Genomic DNA, 26,133 nt, shown 5'->3' on the forward strand with positions numbered 1-26,133 from the left:
GTGGTGTTCAGGTTTACAAATAGCATCACTCAATTACAATCTGCCTGATGAAGGTTACCAACTCTGTTCCCAGATTCGCCCCAATTTGAGCCTATTTTAGAGAATGAATAATCTCAGAAAAGCCTTTGAGAATTGGTAAAAATAAATAAATAAATAAATAAAACCTGAGTTACATGTTTAAAAAAAAAACTTATTAAAAATGCAATTTTATTTCTCACTTTCAGTAGGTACCATCATAAGATAGGATTAAAAATTATTGCCAGTGAAACAAATGAGCTTTGATGAGTAAGAATGATTTCTCATTGACACCGTAGCTTTATGTATGAGGCATATTAAAATATTTCCGGCATTTTTCACAAGTAGTGAAGAAGTAAAACCAAATCTGTTGATTGTCCAATTTACAAAGCAAGTGGGGAATTCAAGGGAGCTGCTGCCCCCGAGGATTTATCTCAGCGGCAACAGGCAGTATTGATTTTGAAAAGTGAAAGTGCGTTGTGTACCACTTGAGGGCACCATTGCCCAGCAGAATTCTTTCTTTTTTCCATTAATTTTTTCCAAGATTTTTCAGAGATACCTTTTATAAAAGCCAAAGAAAGGTATAGAGTACTTTGGAGACATGATTGTGCATTTACCTAAATCATACCTGATATGCAAAATCTGAATTTAGGAACTTACTACAGGCGTTCTCTGAGAATTTTCTAGACATAAAACCATGATTGTAGGTAATAAGCAAAGTAACACATGTTTTCATTTCTTCTCTTCCTTGAGCAGGAGTTGGAACAGGAATTAGCCGAGCAGAAGAGCCTCCTGCGGTCAGTAGCCAGTCGTGGAGAGGAAATTCTCACCCAACACTCAGCTGCAGAGACCTCTGGCGGTGCTGGGTATGTTTCAAAAACACTTTCTCCCAGCTTGCCCAGATTTGAAGAAATGTAAACATCTCACTCGAAATTTTATTTTAAACATCTGCAAGAATTTAATCATTTTGTTTTCACTTTATGATATTAAATTTACTTGCATTTTGAACATTTGTTGTGCAACACGAGCATAGCCAGTAACTATGAAGTCTGGTGGCTGACTTGTTTGCCTTCTTTCCAGTACGCTGATCATATCTGTCCAAAGAAGATGCTTCTGAGTTCATTTTTTAGAATCAAATAAGAAATGCATTCTAAACACATTCCTGTGTGTTTCTGAGTGATTATATCTAACTGCAAAGTATTTTCCCTGCAAAATGAGCTTATCTATCTCTAAACATCACTCGGAAAAATAAATGTGTGTGCCCACTAAACGTCTTCGTTTCTCTTGATGATGTCTGTTTATAATTTCTACGTGTAAAGTCATTGAGTTTCAAGAGCTGGTTTGGAATGGAAACTGAAAGCCTTGTACACAGCTGAGCACAAGTGTTAAAAATGAAGGAGGTTGGAGAATTTTCAGGTTGGAGATTCTGACTTAAAAGGCAGGACAGAAAATAAACCACAGCAGGGTTGCTGTATCCCTGTATTTTGAGTCAGGTCTGGGTTTTATTCCATTTCTCTGGCAGCCGTCGTGGGAAAGGAACTCAGCCCTGAGCCCCCGTGTGCTCACCTCTAGGATGACCTAGATAATCAACTGCCTCCATCTCAGAAGGGTTTGAAAGTGGAGGATGCAACTGAGAGGCTGTGGAGGAAAACCTTCAACTCCAAAATATTATTTTAAAAAGGTTTCAGTGGAACTACTTGTGCCTTGTAAAGATTTTGGTTTAGTGGTATCCTCCCGCAACCGGAAATCGGCAAGTAGCTCGAACGCCGCTGACTCCAGTGTTGTCAATGCTGACTCCAGTGTTGTCAATGCTGAACATTTACTGGAGGAAGCAACCAAAGGAAGAAATAGATGCTATGGAGATGACTTTTGAAATATTATTTATAATACCAAGTAATAGAAAAGGAAGCAATGCCTGCTAGTATAAAAAAGCCTAAGGAAAATTTTATGCATATATAATCTTAACAAAAAATTACATAACAATATCAGAAAATGTGTGTGTGGTACTATGTAAAAGTGTGATATACAATTGTAGGTATAGTCTATGAGTGGATAAGAACCATTTTCGCTATTAGATTATTTATCAAAGCTAACTTTTGGGGCATCTGGGTGGCTCAGTCAATTAAGTGTCTTGTCTTCAGCTCAGGTCATGATCTCAGGGTCCTGGGAGCAAGCCCCTCATCGGGCTCCCTGCTCAGCTAGGCAGTCTGCTTCTCCCTCTCTCTCGCTCTCTCTCGCTCACTCTCTCTCAAATAAATAAACAAAATCTTTAAAAAGAAAAAAAAGCTAACTTTGGAGAGGATAGATTTGGAGACTTTTATTTTTTGCACTTTAATCAATGCTCCTGAAATACTGCGGACATACATCAGTGTTGACTATATGTATATATGTCTACATTTAAGAATAGCAAGTGCAAAATGATAGAAACCAAACCATGACATAATTGAAATAGACATATTATGACAAAATATATAGGAATTAGGATGTCGTTCAAGAAAAAAAAAATTGAAACAAAAAGTAGAAATATTGATAAAATTATTAACTATCAATTTAAAAGGATACAAATGAAAACTATTGTGACATGGTTAGTCAGGAATTCCACTATAATAATCTTGAAACTGTAAAAATTGTGTTAAAATGTAAAAGAGTTTTCAAAATCCTGATGGTCCATCATGCTTACAAATACAGATAAGGCCAAAAATATGTGTTTCTGTATAAAGACAACATGAGAAACACTGTTTCTTCCACACCGACTCTGAATCAAGACCTACCTTCGCTTTTCATTTTCTATTCTGTCTCTAATTCTTCTAGAACATTTATTCATCCTTCACAATTTTCTGCATATTTTTGCCAAACTCTATTTTTACAAAGAACCCATTCACACATTGCCTTCTCATCATATGAATAGTTACAAAAAGCAACAGTAGGAATCTTCTGCAACTTTCTTGCCATGATATTTTCTTTCCTTGGCCTTTAGCTTTGGAAAGGACCCAGATGAAAGACAAACAACTATAAATTGCTGTTTCAAATACAAAAATATTTTAAAGAGAAATTCCCAGTGCAGTGCTGCCTTTCTACACAGGATCCACTTCATGACTACTTGATAAATTTCACACATTTTTAAATTTTTATATAAAATCTTTAGAAAAGTCACCTGTAAATCAGTTTGATTACAGTTCAGTCATTCCTTTCAAGCATCTGCATAAATAAGCCAAACAAACAAAAAAAAACATAAAATAAGCAATTTCTAGAAACCAAATGAATATCATATTATTTTAAAAGAACAGAATAACATTGCTAGGGGAAAAAAGTCCTTGTATTCATATTTTAACTTATTAGCTGATTTCTAAGACTATCAAATATATGAAGTAGTTTGTGTAAGAAAACCTCTGTGGAAGGATGATTTGTTTCCAGTGTACAAATTTATAAAGAATAAGTACTATGTGATGTATAGAACTGTTGAAGGATAGATAAGGAAACTCAGCTGGACGTTAATTGATATAAACATCAAAGGGAAAGAATATTTTTCATGGGATATAAAAGGTTTTGTTCTCATTTAAGACTGATTTGCTGCTGGCATTTTACATGTGTCAGTGATTAAGTTTATCCCCTAGTTATATACTAGATTGTTATACAAACATAAATGAATTAAAAATGATGTGCTACCATCCACCATTACAAAGGACATCACAATAAAGAAATTTAATTTCATTAAGACTTTAAAACTATTTTTTAAAAACACACAGAAAATGCCAGAGACTACCGTGACAAATGAAATTAGAAGTCCCAACATGATTTTAGCACTCTTTCACCCAATGTTACTTTTTAAAAAATTTTATTTTATTTCATTTTTTTTTCAGTGATCCAAAATTCGTTGTTTATGCACCATACCCAGGGCTCCATGCAATACGTGCCCTCCTTAATACCCACTACCAGGCTCACCTAACCCTCCACCCCCTCCCCTCCAAAACCCTCAGTTTGTTTCTCAGAGTCCACAGTCTCTCATGGTTTTTCTCAGCCTCCAATTTCCCTCAACTCACTTCTCTCCATCTCCCAATGTCCTCTGTGTTATTCCTTATGCTCCACAAATAAGCGAAACCATATGATAATTGACTCTCTCTGCTTGACTTATTTCACTCAGCATAATCTCTTCCAGTCCCATCCATGTGGATACAAAAGTTGGGTATTCATCCTTTCTGATGGAGACATAACATTCCCATTGTATATATAGACCATATCTTCTTTATCCATTCGTCTGTTGAAGGGCATCTTGATTCTTTCCACAGTTGGATGACTGTGGCGGTTGCTGCTATGAACATTGGGGTACAGATGGCCCTTCTTTTCACTACATCTGTATCTTTGGGGTAAATACCCAGTAGAGCAATCACAGGGTCATAGGGCAGCTCTATTTTTAATTTCTTAAGAAATCTCCACACTGTTTTCCAAAGTGGCTGCACCACTTGCATTCCCACCAACAGTGTAAGAGGTTCCCCTTTCTCCACATCCTCTCCAACACTTGTTTGCTGTCTTGTTGATTTTGGCCATTCTAACTAGTGTAAGGTGGTATCTCAGTGTGGTTTTGATTTGAATTTCCCTGATAGCTAATGATGATGAACATTTTTTTCATGTGCCTGTTACCCATTTGCATGTCTTCTTTGGAGAAGTGTCTGTTCATGTCTGCTGCCCATTTTTTGGTGTGATTATCTGTTTTGTGTGTGTTGAGTTTGAGGAGTTTTTATAGATCTTGGATATCAGCCCTGTGACTCTAGTGTCACTTGCGTATCTTCTTCCATTCCATAGGTTGCCTCTTTGTTTTTTTGATTGTTTCCTTTGCTGTGCAAAAGCTTTTGATCTTGATGAAGCCCCAAAAGCTCATTTTCACTTTTGTTTCCTTTGCCTTTGGAGACATGTCTTGAAAGAATTTGCTGTGGCCAATGTTGAAGAGGTTACTGCCTATTTTCTCCTCTAGGATTTTGATATATTCCTTCTCCACTTTAAGATCTTTTATCCATTTTGAGTTTATCTTTCTGTATGGTTAAGAGAATGGTCGAGTTTCATTCTTCTTCATATAGCTGTCCAATTTTCCCAGCACCATTTATTGAAGAGACTGTCTTTTTTCCACTGGATATATTTTCCTGCTTTGTCAAAGATTATTTTACCCTAGAGTTGAGGGTCCATATCTGGGCTCTCTACTCTGTTCCACTGTTCTATGTGTCTGTTTTTGTGCCAGTACCATGCTGTCTTGGTGATCACAGCTTTTTAGTAAAGCTTGAAATCAGGCAACATGATGCCCCTAGTTTTATTTTCCTTTTTCAACATTTTCTTAGCAATTCGGGGTCTTTTCTGGTTCCATACAAAGTTTAGGATTGTTCGTTCCAGCTCTTTGAAATATGCCAGTAGAATTTTGATCAAGATGGCATTGAAAGTACATTGCTCTGGCAGTATAGACATTTTAACAAAGTTTATTCTTCCTATCCATGAGCATGGAATGCTCTTCCATCTTTTTGTGTCTTTTTCAGTTTCTTTCATGAGTGTTCTGTAGTTCCTTGAGTATAGGTCCTTTACCTCTTTGGTTAGGTTTATTCCAAGGTATTCTACGGTTCTTGGTGCTATAGTAAATGAAACTGATTATCTGATTTCCCTTTCTATATTTGCATTGTTGGTGTATAAGAAAGCAACTGATTTCTGTACATTGACCGCTATTACTTTTTTTTTTTTCCTAAGATTTTATTTATTTATTTGACAGAGAGAGAGAGATCACAAGTCGGCGGAGAGTCAGGCAGAGAGAGAGAAAGAGAAGCAGGCTCCCGCTGAGCAAAGAGCCCGATGCGGGGCTCGATCCCAGGACACTGAGATCATGACCTGAGCCGAAGGCAGCTGCTTAATCCACTGAGCCACCCAGGCACCCCTGACCGCTATTACTTTTTAAAGCCAATCCATGTTAATACATATAGATCGAGTTCTTTCATGTTCTTTCATTTTAACTGCTTAATTGTATTTTATCTTGTGACAATAACTTGTTTACCCATTTTTTTTTAACTGATGGGCATTTACCTTGCTCCACCTTTTTTTTTTTTTTTTTTTTTTTGCTATTACCAGCGTTGCTGACATTAACTTTCCTGGGTCTCTCTAACTGATCAGGTTGGGGAGATTCTCTAAGTTGTATCCTAGAAGTGGCATATCCTGCATTATAGCCTTATAGATAATTTTTAAAGACTTACTTCAGCAGGCTCACCTGAAGAAACTATTGTACTCAATACTTCTGAGATGAGTAGATTTCAGGGTAGTGTATAGTATTATCCTGCTAATGAACTTGTTATTTTTTTTCACTTAAGGAAAAGTTCTGTCGAAATATTAATTATAATGTGGTATGTCTTTCAGATGACATAATTCTAGTTAGGTCTTTTTTTATTAAGATTTTTTAAAGATTTTGTTCAAATCCTTGAGTTTTATTATTACTTTTTAAGATTTTATTTATTTATTTATATGACAGAGAGAGCATAAACAGGCTGGAGCAGGGAGGGTGGTAGAGGGAAAGAGGCAGACACTCCCTGAGCAGGGAGTCCTATATGCCAGTGCTCTATCCCAGGACCCATGAGATCATGACCTGAGCTAAAGGAAGATGCTTAACTGACCGAGCCTCTCAGGCATCCCTCTAGTTAGCTCTTTAAAAGTCTTGAAAAACTAGGATCTATTTGGAACTTGGGTCCCCCAGACTCTTATCATTAGACCCCATTTATCAATTGGCTATTATGTTCCTGGTAGGGTTCTAGGCATTGTGCATATCTTCTCTAAATTCTTATACTTCTGTAAGATAGGTACTATCTTTATTGTGAAGATGAGATAATTGAGAGTCAGAGAATTGAAGCGAATTACTCAAAGTCATAGATCAAATATGCTGGGGCAGAGATCTCAACCCAGATCTGTCTCCCACAAAGCCATAATCTTCGATGCCCCCCTGCTGCCTTAATAAGGATGATACTCAATGCCTTCCTTTCTCCCTCTGTACTTCTGTTCCACGTCCTGACTTTGTCTGTAGCATTTTCTCTGGACTCAGGATAAAAGCTCTCAGTAGACTAAGTGGCATTTTTAGGGTTTTTTTAATTATTCTCTGAGCTGTTTGATGAAGGACACTAGTCTAATTGTACATTTTCTGATTGTAAATGTTAAAATTACCTTACATCTGTAATACTGAGCTATTTTCCATGAATTGTTAAATCATTATTGTCCTCATAGTTCACTTATAGTATAAGCTAAGAATATATTTGTTTATGGTTGGTCTCAAATTTTCTATTTTAATTGATAGTTTGAAAGTGTAAGCTAATGACTAAAATAATCTAGTTCCAATCTTAGAGGTCAGATCTAATACATACAGTAAATTACCTAGAACTTAATGCCTTTTTGTACACATTGTAAACTTAGATTATTTATTCTTCTAATAGCGAAAAACCTGATGTGTTATCCCAGGAGTTGGGGATGGAAGGGGAGAAATCAGCTGCTGAAGACCAGATGAGAATGAAATGGGAAAGCCTACATCAAGAATTTAGTACCAAGCAGAAGCTACTACAGAATGTTCTGGAACAGGAACAGGAGCAAGTGGTATCCAAACATTTTGATTTTATATATTAACTAATATAAAATGTGTATAGCTTATGCTAATGGAATATATATGTGCAGTAATCTATAATTTCATTATCAATTCAAGTATAAGACATAAAAGAAATCATTCATCTTTATATTTTTCTTAGCAAGCATGTTTCGTGCTTCTCTTAATAATTATATATTTATATGTGTAAATTCATTTGATTTCTAGATACTCTTTTCCTCAGAGATGATTACTATCTGATGACTCATTAGTGTAAATCATTAACGGCCCCCCTTTTTTTTCCACAATCTTGAAAATAAAGGTTATAAGCAAGAATATACGCATCTAGGACAAGAGAAACGCAACAAATTTGATTATTTTACTAGAAGTAAATTGTCAAGTTATCTTATTTTCCATTGCTATTTCCAGGACTTAATGGCTTCAGACGATCTTAATGAGAAACATGTTGGGACATCAGTGGATCTAAAAGGAAGGGGAAGTCAGTGGCCTGCTAGAATAGTTACTGGCCCATCTGTAAGCTTGTTCCTGAGATGGACAAGTACTGTGTGACATTGGACTTGACAAAGCAAGCCAAGTCCAGTGGAACTGAAAATAGCAACAGAAGGTTCTAGGTAGATAATAACTATTAGCTCACTATAAGCAGAAGCCAGAGAACATTTGAGAGTCAGAGGAATCAACCCTGTAGAGAGGTATTGCATGAGGTCGGAACCCAGCTTGCCTGTGATGTTTACCACAGTTGTGGCCCACCAGGATTTTGAAGATAGAAGTCTAGTCCTGGGTCATGGCCCCACAGTGCTCATCTCAGTGATTCTGTGACAGTAGTGTTATCAGAGTAAAGTTGAGGTCCTTTTCTGTGGATCTGAGGCAGCTGCTGTTGTCTCACTGATCTGACTAGGGCTAACTTCAGTGCTGGGAGAGGCTGAACCCAGGAATGGAAGAATGTCAGTAACTGGAGTGCATCTGAGGCATGAAAGGCAGGAGCTGGTAGAGCAGGCTCTATAAAGAAAGCAGATACAGCTTGCCAGGACTACCTGAAAAGGAGATAGTCCTAAGGTCACAATGTGTCCCCTTATCTGTGGGGAGCCATGCATCAGTGCCAGAGCCATGCGTGTCTGTCTCATTTTACTATTGTGCATGCCACCCTTTCTCACTCCTCTCCTGCTCTGATCAGGATCCTTCTTTGTCACTGTCCACATGCATAGCCACCAGCAGTGGCCCTGGGCAGCATAGAGCACTCCATTCTTGAAGGTAGTTATTCCAGAATCCTCTACCACCCTGGCACGTGGTGCCTTGTAGCTTCCACATGGACTTCCTACCTGTTTGAATTAATCTTTCTCCACATCCCGAGCAGTTAGACTCATAGTCTGAATTCTTGATTTCCGAGGTGGGTCTCCTAGTCTTGACCACTAGCTCACCTTCATGTTCTAGTATTCCCCATTCCTTTGACTATAAGGGATATTTACAGTCCTACATCAGGAAGTGCAGTCTTCTCTGACTATCCTAGATCAGATAAATCCAAGGTATTTCTAGTAATAATCAGCAAATATTCTCTGTCAGTTAAATGCTCACCCCCTGGATTCCACCTGTTGTCCTCCAGCCTAGAGCATCTGAGTGGTTCATGCAGCACTGCAGACTTCCTGGGTGTCTTATCCATGATCACCCTTATCTCAGAGAGCTATGTCTTCTGTCAATGCTGTGCTGTAACCCCGGCATCCTCCATGGGAGCCTACCACAAGAGCCCTGCCTGCTGCCACTGACATGCCTCTGTGAACCCCGAACAGTTCAAGTTTAGGTTCAGGTCCATAGCTCATTGCCCTTGGGAACTGGAAATGGAAAACATCGAATGTTCTTTATTTTATGGCCTTTTTTGACATTTGAGTGCTTTCTTTCCATAATTACTACTCATTGTACAAAGTGCCTCCGAGGTGGTTTTCTTCTCTTTGGCGTGATGAGGTGAGACAAAAGGTGAGGAAGAAGCAATTTGGCTGTAAGAGTTGCCAAGAAGAAAGGGTGATGATCACTTAGTGAACATATTTTGTGTTCTAGGTGTTATTTCTAACAACACTGTGGTGAGGGTGACATTACCTCTGCTTTGTAGATCTGTAAACTAAGGTTTGGAGAAATTAGATGATTTCTCAGGGTCTTGTGTCTAAGAAGAGGCAAAGCTGGGATTTGGATGCGGTCTGTCCAACTCCACAGTCCCTCCTTTTTCATACTACTTTCCTGACAGTTTTGTTTACTGGTAGTAGGTGTGTAATTTAAGGAAGTGGATTTTAAAGAGGTGTTATGTTGTAGGTGTTCTCGTTACAGTGGGAAATGAGTTGGGCATGTTTAGAGGATAATGAGTAATAAGCCTGAAAGGCAAAGTGAGAATGAGACATTTTATAAATTATAGGACTGAGTTTGATGGGAAACATCTTTTAAAAGTCAGAGGGCTAAGCAACACCATGGTCTTTATCAGGTATTGTGTGTGTGCCTACAAGAGTGTAGGGGAGGTTGAGTGAATGAAGAAAGCATAAGGATCAAGTCTAGATCTGGTATCTAGGATGGATAATTTCATCATGGATAGTGTAAAACCAAGAAAACAAGTTGAGAGGAAGACCATGATAGAGTTCAAGCATTTTCCCCACCACTTTGGTTTTTTTTAAGTCCATCAGTGGAAACATTGCCATCGCTGAATTTGGGCACCATGTTTAGTGGACGTGGTATATTAAAGAGGTCATATTTCTCTAGAAGAGCTTTTTATAAGGACACTTTCTCCAGCATGTGCTTCAATATGTAATGCTAGATGATGAAACCTAAACAGAGTACATATGCTGTTAAATAAGTGCACCTGTTTGCCTACAGCTCTACAGCAGGCCGAATCGACTCTTGTCTGGTGTGCCACTATACAAAGGAGATGGACAGACCCAAGACAGATCTGCAGTGACATCTTTGCTGGATGGATTGAACCAGGCCTTTGAGGAGGTTTCATCTCAGGTAGGGCTGCACTCTTGGCTTGCTTATGGATCTTGGTCTCCCTGAAGCTGTTCCACCTCTGGGCATGACTGGTCGAGACCCAGCACTCGTGATTAGCCCTGAAGGGCAGAGCCACTGGACCCTCACATCTCATCCTGGTATTTTTCTTTGAGTCCTCAAAGCGCTATAATTAATTCTATGCTCTCCCTTTCTCTCAGGGTGTGGGGACAAAAAGGCAGAACATTCACTTGGAACAGAAGTTGTATGATGGGGTCTCAGCTACGTCTACATGGTTGGATGATGTTGAGGAACGTTTATTTGTTGCCACAGCACTTTTACCAGAAGAAACGGAAGCTTGCCTCTTCAACCAAGAGGTAAGATTGGCAGCTGATGTCTGTGAGTATGTGATATTACAAAGCACTTGAAATTTTGGTGTTGGATAATTAATGTATAAGGAAGGTCAACATAAAACAGTTCTAATAAAGTACAAATTAGGTATATTTCTAAGCTGCATAATACCAAAGTGAACTGCCTGATATAAAAAGCTCCCAGAGATACTCATGTTTTGCATTTTTATCCTCTATCTTGTGTATGTAGGAGGAAGAAAAAAAAATGGAAGATTCTTTGTAGAACCTTGTTGTGTATTGCAAACTCTCTTTACATGAAACACAGGCTAAAAATAGTGTTTCTAAATAGCCCTTTACAAATCTTACCTTTCATCAAATACATATTATTAGCTAATGATGTAAAATTTCTGAGAAAAATTTCTCCAGCAGCAACTTGCCTAATATTTGTGGAAGTGGGTCAACTTACCTTAGATATAGTTACCACTGAGTAGTAAGAGAGATATGGTGGGCTTTCTCTGAGGAAATGACTTGATGTGTATATAGATTCATAGATCCAAACACTGAAATGTGCTTTCTCTTTTATCAACCCTAGACTCTTGCCAAAGATATTAAAGAAATGTCTGAAGAAATGGATAAGAACAGGAACTTGTTTTCTCAAGCATTTCCAGAGAATGGTGATAACCGGGATGTCATTGAAGACACTTTGGGTTGTCTTTTGGGCAGGTTGTCCTTGCTAGACTCAGTAGTAAATCAGCGCTGTCATCAGATGAAGGAAAGACTTCAGCAAATACTGAATTTCCAGGTAAGACATCATCAAGAGATGGTTGATAATACTCTAGCTATATTCAGTAACAAGCAGGATGTCTTACTGAGGTATGACATAGACCTATTTTTTTTTTCAAAAGTACTATGAAGAGCAAGAACATTATAGAAAAAGAAGGGGGTGCCTGGGTGGCTCAGTGGTTTAAGCCGCTGCCTTCGGCTTGGGTCATGATCTCAGGGTCCTGGGATCGGGTCCCGCATCGGGCTCTCTGCTCAGCAGGGAGCCTGCTTCTCTCTCTCTCTCTCTGCCTGCCCCACATCTACTTGTGATTTCTCTCTGTCAAATAAATAAATTAATTAATTAAAAAAAAAAGAAAAAGAAAAAGAAGGGACTAGAACTCTAGGATGAGGAAACTAAGAGGCTTATGTTCCTAGAAATGAAGGGTTGAGAAAACCAACCAAGTAAACTAAGGGCTGAATGTAACGTTAAATTCAACCTGTAATTTATATGACTATAATTATAATTTTCAATTGATAATTGGAATTTAAAACATATGACCAAAATTTATTAAAAACATATGACCAAAGAAATATGTGGGAAGAGCCACAATACAGGACCTTAGACTCTAGTGCCCATGGGCCACTGAGAATGGCTATGGCCTGCTTCTGCATTAGAAACATACACAATTGGGACATCTGGGTGGCTCAGTCAGTTAACCATCCGGCTCTTGATTTCAGCTTGTGTCGTGATCTCAGGGTCATGAGGTGGAGCCCCACTTCAGGCTCTGTACTTTCGGCAGAGTCTACTTGGAATTCTCTCTCTCCCTCTGCCTCTCCCCATATTTTCTCACTCTCTCTCTCTCTCTCTCTCCCTATATATATATATATATATATATAATAAATCTTAAAAAAATATTTACCGTGCTACTTCCTAATCCTAACTTCTCAGATTTATTGCCTGTAAGCCCTAGACTCGCGTTCCATTGCCAGCTGACTAATTGTCTGCTTATGAAACTTTTCCTCTGACTATAAACTTCAGCAAATGCCAAAGCCACTGATAAACTTTTTTTTAAAGAATTATTTATTTATTTGACAGAGAGAGCACAAGTAGAGAGGCAGGCAGAGAGAGGGGGAGAAGCAGGCTCCCTGCTGAGCAGGGAAGGAGCCCAATGTGGGGCTCGATCCCAGGACCCTGAGATCATGACATGAACTGAAGGCAGAGGCTTAACCCACTGAGCCACCTAGGCACCTGCTATTGATAAACTTTGAGTTGATTTACATTCCTAATAAAGTAATCTTTTGGGAATACTTAAGTTTTAATTGAGATTTCTTTCTTTCTTTATTTGTTTACTTATAGAGAGAGGGAAGAGAGAGAGATAAGGGGAGGAGCAGAGGGAGAGGGAGAATCCCAAGCAGGGTTCACACCCAGCACAGAGCCTGATGCAGGGCTCAATTTCACAACCCTGAGATCATGACCTGAGCTGAAATCAAGAGTAAGACGCTCAACCAACTAAGCCACCCAGGAGCTCCTAATGGAGTTTGATTTTTAACAATTGTATAAGATTTATAAAATAGATAACATGTAATTTGGACCAAGAGTTTGATATAAATTTTGATTTGTAAAAAATACTGTTAGAGTGTCAGGTGTAGCATCAGTCAAGAAATGTGGAATTCCCTAGATATTCATCTAAAGGGACAAATCATCACTGCCATTCAGTAGTGTTCTTAAAACTACAAAGGAAAATTAGAATAATTTGTGTAGCATTTTTTATTCACAAAGAATTTTCACCTGTATTTTTGTCTTTAATCTTCACGACATACCTCTTAGCTAAGCATTGTTCTTATATTAATTTTGCAAAATTTAAGAGCAGCCTCCAAAACCATCCCTCCTGGGTTCAAATTCTGACTTTGTCCCCTACTACTATATACCCTTAGCTGTGTCTCTAAGGCTTATTAGAGTAACACTCATGCTCTGGTCTCCAGGAGTACTTTGAGGATAAAATTGGTTACAATGTGTAAAACAGTTTGAACGATGTCTGAAACATAGTAAGTTACTCAGTCAGTTTTGTTATCGTTGTCACTATTAATAGGAGTATTCATTATAACATACATAATCTGAAACCAATATAAAAGTTAAATTAATTCTCTAAGATTATTTAGCCATCAAGAACTAGAGCCGGGATTTGACTCAAAGAATATTTTTATATTTTATATCATTAGGGTGCTACAGGGGTGATGAAGAATAGTAGACCTCTTCACGATGTATTTTGAAAGCAAAATCAACAAGAGCAGATTTGTGTGGGGGTTGGATATGGGGAATGAGAGAAAAGGACACTGCTGAGGAAGTCCAGAGACCCCGGCTGACAGGCTTGGTGCAGAGCAGTGCCATTGACCCATGGGCTAGGCTGGATGGACAAAGATACTAGAGTTAAGATACTCAGCTGACTACTCAGAGTAGACATTTGGATATGCTTGACTATGGCTTCAGGGAATGACCTAGACCAGGTATTTGCATTTGTAGAGGTTAGGTTGTAGAGCTCATAGAGAAGAAAGCACATTTCACTTGGAATCAGAAAAGTTGGGGTTCTTATTTGGGTATTTTGTTTTGGATGCAAGATCTGATTGCATGCCCACATATACATCATCTGTCTAAAATCAGCAAAACTTGTACGTACAATTGATGGAAACTTGTATCATTACTCTAAAATCCACCTTTCATAAAATAATGTGCTGAGTTTTAACAGCATTCTAGTTGGTCTATCAACCATGAATGGGGGGGTGGTTAAAGGTACAAATGTTTGTATCACTTAGAAGCATATTTCCCTTTACAAATTGCATTTACTATGCTAGTGTCTTCAGCCCTTTTAAGTTTTTATTCGTAATTATAACCAGTCAGAGTAAAATATGAACAAAGCATGAATACTCTGGAACTGATTTTCTATAGAGGACCAAGAGAAGAACATACAATTATGAAATTGTCTTTAAATCACGTTCTCTATTTTTCTTCTTCCAACAAGTTTCTACTTGTTGGTGGCCCGCTCACGGACAGCAGCTGACATTTCAAAATGTTTGTGTTCCAATTTAGTTGAAAGAAATAGTTCCAATGTTAATATAATTAAAGGTCAAGTCGTAAACCATTTTATTTTACTTTGCATCAAGCACCTGGTATGCTGTCCATGCTCGGTAGTTAATGGAATGGTATGCCTTTGTCTTCCACTTAACTTTTGAGTATTAGCTTTTCCCAGACTGGTAACATTATCCTCTACCCAGCAGAGAATCTGGAAGAACATGTTGATGTTATGTAAATGTATATTATCTCTATGGAATCAAAAGAAGTTAATCATCAGTTATTCTATTAAAAATGTTTTTACCTAGAGACTTAATCCCAAATAAATTTACTGGACATTTTTATGATTGGGCATTTTAAGTTATTTAAAAACTGAAAAAAAAAAAAAGAAAGAATTCTTTTTAAATGAGTGAGACAGCACAGATGATTCAAAAACTTGAAACCTTTGATGTACCTGTTTCTCATAAAGCAATAATCCTGCCTCTTTAATGCCCTACAATCAGTGCCAGTGACCATATGATAAAATTTGTGATTTCTGATATTTGTATAATGTGGAGACACCTTAATTATCCTGCTGTGTCATATGCATAGTAACAAAAAACAGTTAAAGCCTTTGCATTTTCATTTTTAAGAAAATATCAACATCCATGGGGTGCCTTGGTGGCTCAGTTCATTAAGCATGTGACTTAATTTCAGGTCATGATCTCAGGGTCCTGGGATGAGCCCCCCCCCCACTGTGTGGGGAGCCTGCTTGTGCCTCTCCCTCTCCTTCTGCCCCTCCCCCATTTGTGCTTGTACACATGCACATCCTCTCTCTCTCAAATACATATATAAAATCTTTTTAAAAAACATTGGGTGTCTGGGTGGCTCAGTTTTTAAGCATCTGCTTTCGGCTCAGATCATCATCCCAGGGTCCTGGGATGGAGTCCCACATTGGGCTTCGCAGGAAGCCTGCTTCTCCCTCTCCCACTCCCTCTTCTTGTGTTCCCTCTCTTGCTGTCTCTCTCTGCCAAATAAATAAATAAAATCTTTTAAAAAAATAAAGTACCAACATCCATGTCGTTATTAACACCTCTCAAATCTCTTGTTTAGTAATTTTTAGATTAGTTGTATTCTTGGCTTTAGTGTCTTCTTGACTGGTCCTTTCCAATAATTAGTGAGACCTCCAGAAATGTGAACTCTGTTTTCTATTACGTTGAGTAGAATATAATTAAGACAGAAAATATGTTTTTAAAAAAATAAAGATGATGTACAGGAAATAGATCTACAGTCTTTCTTCTTTCTTTCTTTTTTAGTTTATTTATTTGTATATGTAATCTCTATACCCATCGTCGGGCTTGAACTCATGACCGCAATATTAGGAGTCACATGCTCTTCCAACCAAGTCAACCAGGCGCCCCCACGATCTTCATTTCTAACCCATGATATATTATTTAGAATTATCTACTCATTTAGATGAGCTGAATTAATGTTCTAAATATATGTCTCTAGTAGAGACTTTTTCTTTTGAATTTGTTCAAATGAATGGAAACATCTTTTCCCAGGCATACAAACAGATAAATAATATGTCATCATTCTAACGGCCCACATGGCCTCACCATGAGCACAGTTGAATAATACAAACATTGCTATAATTCATAAGCAAAAACCTTGCTTCTGGCAGCATTTTTCCAGGACTGTTACAACAGTTTCCTAGTGAATCTGCAGCAAGGCTTGCAGACTGGTTTGCATTTTGGTTAATGACAGTTATTGCCCTGTTGGATCATGTGCTTTTCTCTAATGTTCATGTGCAATTTTTTTCGTTTCCTTTTTTCTTATTTTGCTGCATAGTCCACCCACTGTTCTGTTTTCTAGACTCGCATTTTGTTAAAAGGCGGGCATACAACCTTAAAGATGCTTTCTTCTTCTTGGGTGTGATCATCCTTCTCTTTGTAGGTAGACAGATTTTTGCATCTTGATGATGTGTCCTTGTGTATAGATCAGCAACCCCCAGTGAAGAGGATGTGATGAGTCCAATTTCAGCTTCCACTGAACAGCCAACCCGTCGTATATGTTTCCTGACGTTTCAGGGGGGGAAGCTGGGAATTATATCATTCAAATTTTGCTCTAGTTTATTATTTCCTGTAGAACTGAGGACCAAAATTCTGATAGTTAACTTTTTTTGTATAAACATAACTCAGTATAAATATACGTGGACTTTTAAGTGAGAGATCTTTATGAACAAAAGGCTTTGCTAGGTCTTTTTTGTGTTGTCTCTTCATATGTCTTTGGTCATCATGGATAAAATTTATTTTCTACACTTCTGGGTGGCTTTTTATAAGCTTGGGCAAATTCTCTGAAAATAGAGAAAAGGAAGTCTGAGAGAGAGGGAATGAAGGGAGAGGAAAGAAGGAATTATATTCTTCTTAAGAATCACATTTTTTTGTTAAATTTAAGATGTAGTTTTAAATAATACTCGGACTTCCATGCGAAGTAAAAAATACCAAATAACTTGAAATGAAATAAAAGGATCCTATTTTTTCCCAAGTAAGGGTAGCAGCTGTAGGCTCTTTCAGTAAATAGAAGTCATTAGGGTAGTATTTCCAGTGCAGTGTTTAAATGTGTGCATTGATTTCAAATGTATCAACAAGATTAGGGTGGCTAGCATTGCTTTTTATTTGTATACTTCGTCATCATTTGTATTGTGTTTAAAAAATGCTTTCTGTAACAAATTCTTCAAAAGTCAGTTTTAACACTTAAATTGTCACCACTTACTTTCTCCTTTTCCCAGGATAGTATTGTTTCTTCTTGACATTAAATTCCTACAACAATACATTATTTCTAAGGATGTGTGTTATACTTAGAACCATTCTGAATTCCCAGACTCATATTAAATCTTCTCATTTTTTTCCTCTTTAGAATGATCTGAAGGTGCTGTGCACGTCGCTGGCTGACAACAAGTTCATCATTCTGCAGAAACTGGCAAATGTGTTTGAACAGCCTGTGGCAGAGCAAATAGAGGTATTTATAACCACCTTTTTCTAGAAGAGCAAATGCATAGAGTTGTTCGGATTTGGTAGGAGATTTCAGATATTCTATAAAAGACTAGTGGCTTGCTATAACATTGTTACTAAAGAACTTATATTTTTGACAGACAGAAAGTGAGAAAAGGAGAAAGAGCATGAGCAGGGGGAACAGCAGAGGGAGAAGGGGAAGCAGGCTTTCGGCTGAGCAGGGAGCCCGATGCGGGACTCCATCCCAGAACCTTGAGATCATGACCTGAGCCAAAGGCAGAGGCTTAACCCACTGAGCCACCCAGGCGCCCCTTGCTATAATATTTTTGTTTGTCATACATTTTGTCTCTAAGTGTCATGTTTGAGTGACGGGCCAGGCGACATGGAATCTGTCACTTCTCTCTGTACGGAACTAGGAGATAGGTAAAGGTGTCGGTGGCAGATGATGACATGAAGAAGTTTGCCACCTAACCCTGAGATTAGACAGGAGTCTCAGGGACGCAGGGCAGACAGTCAGACTGTCCTGGGGTGATACAGATAAAGCACTATGGACATTCAGAAGAAGGGCCAACTGCCCCCAGCAGAGGTAGGATCTGGGGAAATTTTGTAAAAGAAAATTGGAACCAGACTGAGAAGTTTGGACACACAGAGACTGGGAAGAAAGATATCCAAGCCAAGAGGACAAAATGAACAAAGGCTTAAGTGGTAGACAATTCAGAGCACTTCCAGAGAAAAGCAAGGAATCCTTAGATAATAATACAGGAGCTATATCTACAAATATATCTTAGAAAAGCAAGTTATCCTTATTCAGCTAAATGCTGAATTGATGATGAATGAAAACAATTGAGGGGAAGTAAGTTTGGATGAGTACATTTGAGGCAACTTGTGGGGCCTTTTGAATGTCAGAGAAATTTAAACTTTATTCCACAAACCGGTGGTTTCTAAACTTTATTGATGGCATATCTCATTAGTTTAAAAGAATAAGCACACCCCCAAAGTATATGAATATTAGCTTATTTATGAATTATAAGCAGGTACTTTGTTATAAAGCATATACACAAATGAAAATTCAGAAGAATGTGGTTGCATAGAAAGGAAAAATGTAGTGTTTCATCCTCACCAGTCATCTCATACACGTGGGTCCTTGCACTCACCTTGGAGACCACTGGCAGTGCAGAGTCCCTGGGATGCTTTGAAGGTGAGAATGAGTGTCCGTGCCCAGCCCTGCTTCCCGGACAAGACCGTGTCAGGTCAGGAAGCAGGATGTGCCTCTAGAGGCTTCTTGTAGCTGCACTGAGGAGAAGGAAAAAGAATTCTAACTCCAGTGATGTCATTGAAAACAGCGGGGAGACGGGAAGGATGTTACACAGTCTATCTCCTGTTTCCCAAGCTAAGTAATTATGTGTTTTAATAGAATTTCCTAATTTCAGTAGACCTCTAAGGGTTCTATGAGTAGGCTATAGAGAATCATCTGTGATAGAAATCCCCTGATATATCCCTCTAGATAGAAATAGAGGTCATTCTGTCTATCCATCCATCTGTAAAATTACCTAAAATAATTTGCTAAATTATGTGAATGTTTATTTTTCTTGACCATAATTTCATCTGCTTTTTAAAACAAATCTCTCATTTCCCCCAAATTTAAAAAAAAAAAAAAATTCTTCTATGTTGAAACTTAAACTTGAAAGGAACTTTTAAAAAAATTTTTACTTTTTCATTCTTGGATTTTAATATCCAAGATTTTAACATGCCCGATTCCAAAAAAGACTTCAGCAGCTGTAGCAATGATTTGCTTTGAATTTCGGAGGTGAAATATAGAGTATGTATGTATGATCACAAATAACATTTTTACTAATTATTGACCAGGATCACTAAAATGATTCCCACAGATAAAAATAAATAGCTAGACTATTTCTCTGAATAAATAGAAAGCCACCAAAAAAAAAAAAAGTGCTAATTTCACCCCTACCCTTGTTAGTTAAAAAGATAATTATAGCAGGAGACATAAGGATGATATTTCTCAATATATTCATCCTTTGAGCAATGTCATTCTGATCTAGAACAGACTTGTCCGCACAAGCTGGTGCCAAGTTGACTTCCAGGGATCTCTCCCTTTTCCACTCTTCTGAGAATTTCCATCACTTCTCTCTCCGTTGGATCTTCTCTTTTCTGAGTCTCAAGGCCATCTTTATTATATTGCTTCCTTGTTTTGTTACATATCCTCACTAAGAAAGGATGCATGCTAGATGTATTTTTTAGTATTTTGCCTATCTGAAAACGATCTTACACTGTGTTCGCTCTTTCTTGGTAACATGGCTCACTGTAAAATTCCTGCCTGGAAATCAGTTTTCTATGGAGTTTTGAGGCATCTCATTGTTTTCTAGCTTCTGATGTTGGCTTGAGGAATCTAAAATCATTCCAATTCCCACAGCGGTATGAAATGTCACAGTGATATACCTTGGGAAGGGTCAGTTTTATCCACGGGGCTGGAGGCTCGGTAAGCTGTTTTTTTTATTTGATAGCTCTCCTCTTTCCATTTCGGAAAATTGTCTAATGATTTAATATTTTTCAGTCCTCCATTTTATCTGTCTCTCTTTCTGGAACTCTTTTTAGGCAGATGTTGGATATTCTGGTCCAGTCTTCTAATTCTTTTATCAAGAGACAGTCTGCTCTATTTTTTGGAAGACTTCCTTGATTTCAACTCTCAACTTTCCTACTGAGTTTTATATTTCTGCTGTCATGAGTTTCATTTTCCCTGAGCCCATTCTTGTTCTCTAAATGATCCATTTTTTGTAGCATTCTGTTCTTTTTCTAATAGATGCATTATCTTTTGTAATCTATCTGCGTATGTTAGTGATTTTTTGGCCAAAGTTTTATTTTTCCCATAGAGTGTGTTTCCCTTCAGCCTGCTTTTAGTTGTTTGTTTCTGTCTCCATCTTTTCATGTTAGTGGCTTTTCTGAGATTATGGAAATTCTCTGGCTATCTGTTCACGTTTAGGATGGAGAATTAACAGCCAAATGGGAACTTTGTGTATGGATGTGGCTTGATGGTTTTGAGATTTAGGAATGTTGGATTTTTAGGCTATTTGTTGGAGAATCTTTGTGTCTAGCTTTTAGATTTTTCTATTGGTCTTTATACATTTTCTCTCCTCTCCTGTCTGGAGACCGGAGGTCAGGCTCCAATACCTTAGAAGATCTGAGGGCTCCTCACTTAGCATTCTGTGGGCATTCAGTCACGTATCCTCTGTTTTCAGTCAAGTACTCAACACTGCTATTCTATCTGGTGACCCTCAGTCCAGAGTCTGCTTTACCTTCTCTAGAAAATAAACTCCCCATCTTTCCCAGAGAAGGAGAAGGGTAACATGGAGTGAGAAAGAGGCTCTGGAAATTTCGCTGCTCTTTAAGAAGCTTTTTGCCAACTGTCCTTATCTGGCACCCGCCCTACCCACCCAGAGCGCCAGACTCCTGTTCCTGTAAGTCTGGTGATGGAGCTCTCCCGTGAGCTTAGGATTCAGCTTTCTCAGATTTCTTAAGTCAGTTATCCCATATCCTTCTGAATTCCAGCTTTCAAAATGTTGTCGGTATTGCTTTCTTTCCTGTTTCTTTGTCCTTGTAGATTTATGGGCAGGAGGGGCACCAAAAAGCAAGCAATTTTTGCTGTGCTGTAGCGGTGATTTGGGAAGGAGAAAATAAGACACATGTGTTTCATCTGCCATCTGGAGTCCATGTTCTTTTCCTCCTTCAGGGCAGCTGAGATTGTGTTTCTTCCAAAAGTCTACTTGGATGACCCCAGAATCCACTCCTGTATTTCTTATCCAGGCTCCTCTAACAGAGATGAATTGCATCGAGCTGAATACCTGATTGATATTCCTGATTGGTATACCTGATTGAATTCACCCCTGTTTTGTTTTGCTGTGTTTACTCGGGCTTCCTAACCAGACTTCAGGCTCCTTGAAGGCCACTACAAAGAGTTCCTACAGAACTCACACTGGGAAGACGAGGCCTAGTGCCAGCAGCCACTTTGATAATTGTTAATCACTGCTTTTTCTTTTTTTGTTTTTTTGGAAGATTTTGTTAATTTACTTGACCGACGAATCACAAGTAGGCAGAGAGGCAGGCAGAGAGAGAGAGAGAGAGGAGGAAGCAGGCTTCCTGCTGAGCAGAGAGCCCGATGCGAGGCTCGATCCCAGGACTCTGAGATCATGACCTGAGCCGAAGGGAGAGGCTTAACTCACTGAGCCACCCAGGCACCCCTATCACTTGCTTTTCTACTAAACAAAGAGTGAGATTTAGGGGAAGGACCATGCTGTGACGTATTTTTCTCTTGCCTCACTGTATCTCTCTCCCAGGAAATGCATCTCAGGAAACCAGAACATGTTTCCCCCAGAAAAATCCTAAGCCAGTGCCTTTTCTAACCATGTCTAAGTCACGCTTCTTTTTCAGGTGTTTCTATTTACCAATTCCCATATTTGGCTCAGGAAGCCATTGTTCCCCCAGCGCTGCGTGTGAAGTCCTTCCTGCTTCCTTACCCATGAGGTAGCTGACTGTGGTATAATAACGGACCTCCTTCTCCTTCCTGTACACTAGTTGGCCATGGTTTTTATGCTGTATTAGAATGACTCCTTTTGTAGACATTGAAAATATTTAATGTGGAGAGAAGAACAGATAGTATAAAAGTATAATAATAGAAGTAATAGAACAAACAGTAATCACATTTCGTGAGGGAAATTGCTTATGGAAGTTCTAATAAAGTATCATAAATCTTATATAGGCGATACAAGAGGCTGAAGATGGGCTAAAGGAATTGGATGCAGGAATCATTGAATTAAAAAAGCGTGGGGACAAGTTGCAGATTGAGCAGCCGTCCATGCAGGAACTATCCAAACTTCAGGTATGGTTTTCTGCCAGCAACATTTTAGCTTCAATGATGCATCCTAACTAGAAGTCAAGAAAAAATTATTTTCTATGTTTCCTTGGTTGTTCTCTATACAATTCATGTCATTTAGGTCCTAATTTTTATTTTAAGCAACACTTAGAAAATTTTCTGAAACTTTTACCAGGTTTAATGTGATAAAATAAATTGTGTTCTCAAACTTCTAAGATTTTTTTTCCTGACATTTACTTTATTATTATTCCAATTGTAGTGTACCTCAAAAAACTATTTGTTTGTTTGTTTATTTGATAGAGAGAGAGAGCACAAGTAGGCAGCGGAGCAGGCAGAGAGAAAGGGAGAAGCAGGCTCCCTGCTGAGCAGAGAGCCCCATCAGGGCTTGATCCCAGGACCCTGGGTCCTGGGATCATGACCTGAATCAGAGGCAGCTGCTTAACTGACTGAGCCACCCAAGTGCCCCATCAAAAGTCTATTTTAAAGAAAAAATGCTCAAGCTAATATTTTTTAGAAAGTCGTTTTTCTCTGGTGTTCAAAACTATAGTTAATCTTTCATACATGTCTGAATGGAAGAGAGACACAGTTTTAATACCAGACCAACAGAAAAAAATAAACTAAAAGGTAGGTGAAATCTAAACTGATTTCCCAACATCCTCCAGGAGTAGGAAATAATTGGGGGTTAATTTGCTCTCGTAGATCAGGCTGCTAGGCAAAAATCCAATGTGGGATATTAGAACTGGAATATTAAACCAGCGAAATTTAGCAGTTGATAAGCAACATAGTTAAATTACATTAAGAGAGAATGGTGTACAGTGACACACACGTGTTAAGGTTTCTCTGCATTACTGAGAATCACTGAGGGATTAATAGTGTAAGTCCAGCGTAGGGTCACAAGTTCTTCCTTTTGAGAAAATAAAATAGCTCTTATTTTAAAAAGAACATTTTTATGTTAACTGTCTCATTCCATTATCTAACATTTCACAATGTCGTAAGCCCGGTGCCCCTACTTTGCACTTAGACAGTTTTCCAACAGTGCTTAAATGTCAGGTGGAAGAGTCAAACATCATAGTTGTAAATGGGCATTAAAGTTGAACTTTTCCAGATTGAGCCATTTTGGCCTGCTAAACCTTAATATGATACATTAATCAAGTCCATATGGTTGAAATAAATTTTGTGTTTGGTGGATCATCATCTCCTAAAATGTCTTTCCAGTTTATAGAGTTATTTATTTACTCCACCACATTTGGCAAAAACATTGCCTTTTTAAGTCTTAAAACATTTTGCTCACATTAAACTCCTCTGTTTCTCCAGCTCTTTATTTAGTCCAATATCTGATCATTACTTAGCAGATAAAATGTGGAAGATACTTTATTCAATTACTCTAAAATTATGTAAATATTAAGAACACTATAAAAATTAGAATTACATTAGAAAATTAGAATTTACACTTAACATTTCCCTCAGCCACATGAATAACTTTTCAACATTTTAACCCCACATCCTACCATAAACTTTTGATACCCTGAGAAGAGAGCTGTCAAACCGACCTCACGTCATCCGTAGCCAATATTTTGCATATCCTTTGGAATTTGTAAATATTAAGCTTATCTTTTCTGAAGGAAGTTTCAAAGAGAATCATGAGAAAGATAGGCAGTGCTCTGCATAGAGAGTATCACCACTGGTCCGATACCTGAGGGACTGTTCTTGGCTGGGTTGTGGACTTCGTAGGTAGCGTGCCTTTCGGCAAAGAGTCAACACATGAGATTATGCTGAGTGAAATAAGTCAAGCAGAGAGAGTCAATTACCATATGGTTTCACTTATTTGTGGAGCGTAAGGAATAACATGGAGGACATGGGGAGATGGAGAGGAGAGGGGAGTTAAGGGAAATCGGAGGGGGAGATGAACCATGAGAGACGACTATGGACTCTGAAAAACAATCTGAGGGTTTTTGCTGGCGAGGATGCGGAGAAAGGGGGACCCTCCTACACTGTGGGTGGGAATACAAGCTGGTGCGACCACTCTGGAAAACAGCATGGAGATTCCTCAAAATGTTGAAAATAGAACTGCCCTATGACCCAGCAATTGCCCTACTGGGTATTTACCCTAAAGATACAAACGTAGTGATCCGAAGGGGTACGTGCACCTGAATGTTTATAACAGCAATGTCCATAATAGCCAAACTATGGAAAGAACCTAGATGTCCATCAACAGATGAGTGGATAAAGAAGATGTGATATATATATATATATATATATATATATATATATATATATATTATAATGGAATACTATGCAGCCATCAAAAGAAATGAAATCTTGCCATTTCTGACGACATGGCTGGAACTAGAGGATATTATGCTTAGCGAAATAAGTCAAGCAGAGAAAGACAACTATCATATGATCTCCCTGATATGAGGAAGTGGAGATGCAACATGGGGGGCTTGGGGGGGGTAGGAAAAGAATAAATGAAACAAGATGGAATCGGGAGGGAGACAGACCATAAGAGACACTTAATGTCACAAAACAAACTGAGGGTTGCTGGGGGGAGGGGGTTTGGGAGAAGGGGGTGGGATTATGGACATTGGGGAGGGTATGTGTTATGGTGAGTGCTGTGAAGTGTGTAAACCTGGCGATTTACAGACCTGTACCCTGGGACTAATAATACATAATATGTTTATTTAAAAAAATTTTAAAAATTATTAAAAAAATAAAAAGAAAAACAATTTGTGAGTTTTGAAGAGGCAGGGGGTGGGAGGTTGGGCCAGCCTAGTGGTGGGTGTTGTAGAAGGCACGTATTGCTTGGAGTGCTGGGTGTGGTGCATAAACAATGAATTCTAGTACACTGAAAAGTAATTAAACAAATAAAAAAATTTTTTTAAAAAGAGTCAACACATGAATTGAGAGTGAGTATCACTGTCTCTATTTTGTAGGACATGTATGATGAACTGATGATGACCATTGGCTCCCGGCGGAGTGGGCTGAACCAGAATCTCGCACTTAAGAGTCAGTATGAAAGGGCCCTTCAAGATCTGGCTGACCTGCTGGAGACTGGACAGGAGAAGATGGCAGGTGACCAGAAAATCATCGTGTCCTCCAAAGAGGAAATTCAACAACTACTTGATAAACATAAGGTAAAGAGAATGAGAGAGAGAGAGAGAATGTAGTTGTGAAAGCATATTCTCGGTCACTGATATGTATCTACCTAGTAAAACCTATTATTAATATTTTATGAGTTCCTCCTTGAATAAAACACTCTTTAAAATAGTTACCAAATGTATATTCAAACCTGTGGACACTAAATAACACAGAAAAAATATGGAGGATACATTCCTATAACTTTGCGAGTTAAAAAAGAATGCAGAGGCACTTGGGTGACTCAGCTGGTTAAGTGTCTGACTCTTGATCTTGGTTCTGTTCTTGATCTCAGGGTCATGAGTTCAAGCCCTGTGTTGGATTCGATGCTGGGTGCAGAGCTTAAACTTAATTAACAACAACAA

The 26,133-nt window shown here is 38.4% G+C and overlaps 1 protein-coding gene across 18 annotated transcripts in view; it reads left to right on the forward strand.

Moving 5' to 3' along the window:
- SYNE1 (spectrin repeat containing nuclear envelope protein 1) overlaps positions 1-26,133 on the forward strand; it is a 465,519-nt gene that overhangs the window by 331,874 nt on the left and 107,512 nt on the right. For 16 of the 18 annotated variants that reach the window (XM_059176745.1, XM_059176748.1, XM_059176749.1 and 13 more), the window contains 8 exons: positions 772-881; positions 7,458-7,614; positions 10,469-10,600; positions 10,798-10,953; positions 11,519-11,728; positions 17,654-17,755; positions 22,520-22,639; positions 25,567-25,767. In XM_059176745.1, the coding sequence (XP_059032728.1) occupies positions 772-881; positions 7,458-7,614; positions 10,469-10,600; positions 10,798-10,953; positions 11,519-11,728; positions 17,654-17,755; positions 22,520-22,639; positions 25,567-25,767 (1,188 nt within the window). Of the gene's footprint in view, positions 1-771; positions 882-7,457; positions 7,615-10,468; positions 10,601-10,797; positions 10,954-11,518; positions 11,729-17,653; positions 17,756-20,226; positions 20,246-22,519; positions 22,640-25,566; positions 25,768-26,133 lie in introns of those variants that run through there. The other 2 variants (XM_059176750.1, XM_059176751.1) reach the window with 2 other exon arrangements.

The sequence above is a fragment of the Mustela lutreola genome, chromosome 6 (assembly GCF_030435805.1).
Source record: "Mustela lutreola isolate mMusLut2 chromosome 6, mMusLut2.pri, whole genome shotgun sequence".
Lineage (NCBI taxonomy): Eukaryota > Metazoa > Chordata > Mammalia > Carnivora > Mustelidae > Mustela > Mustela lutreola.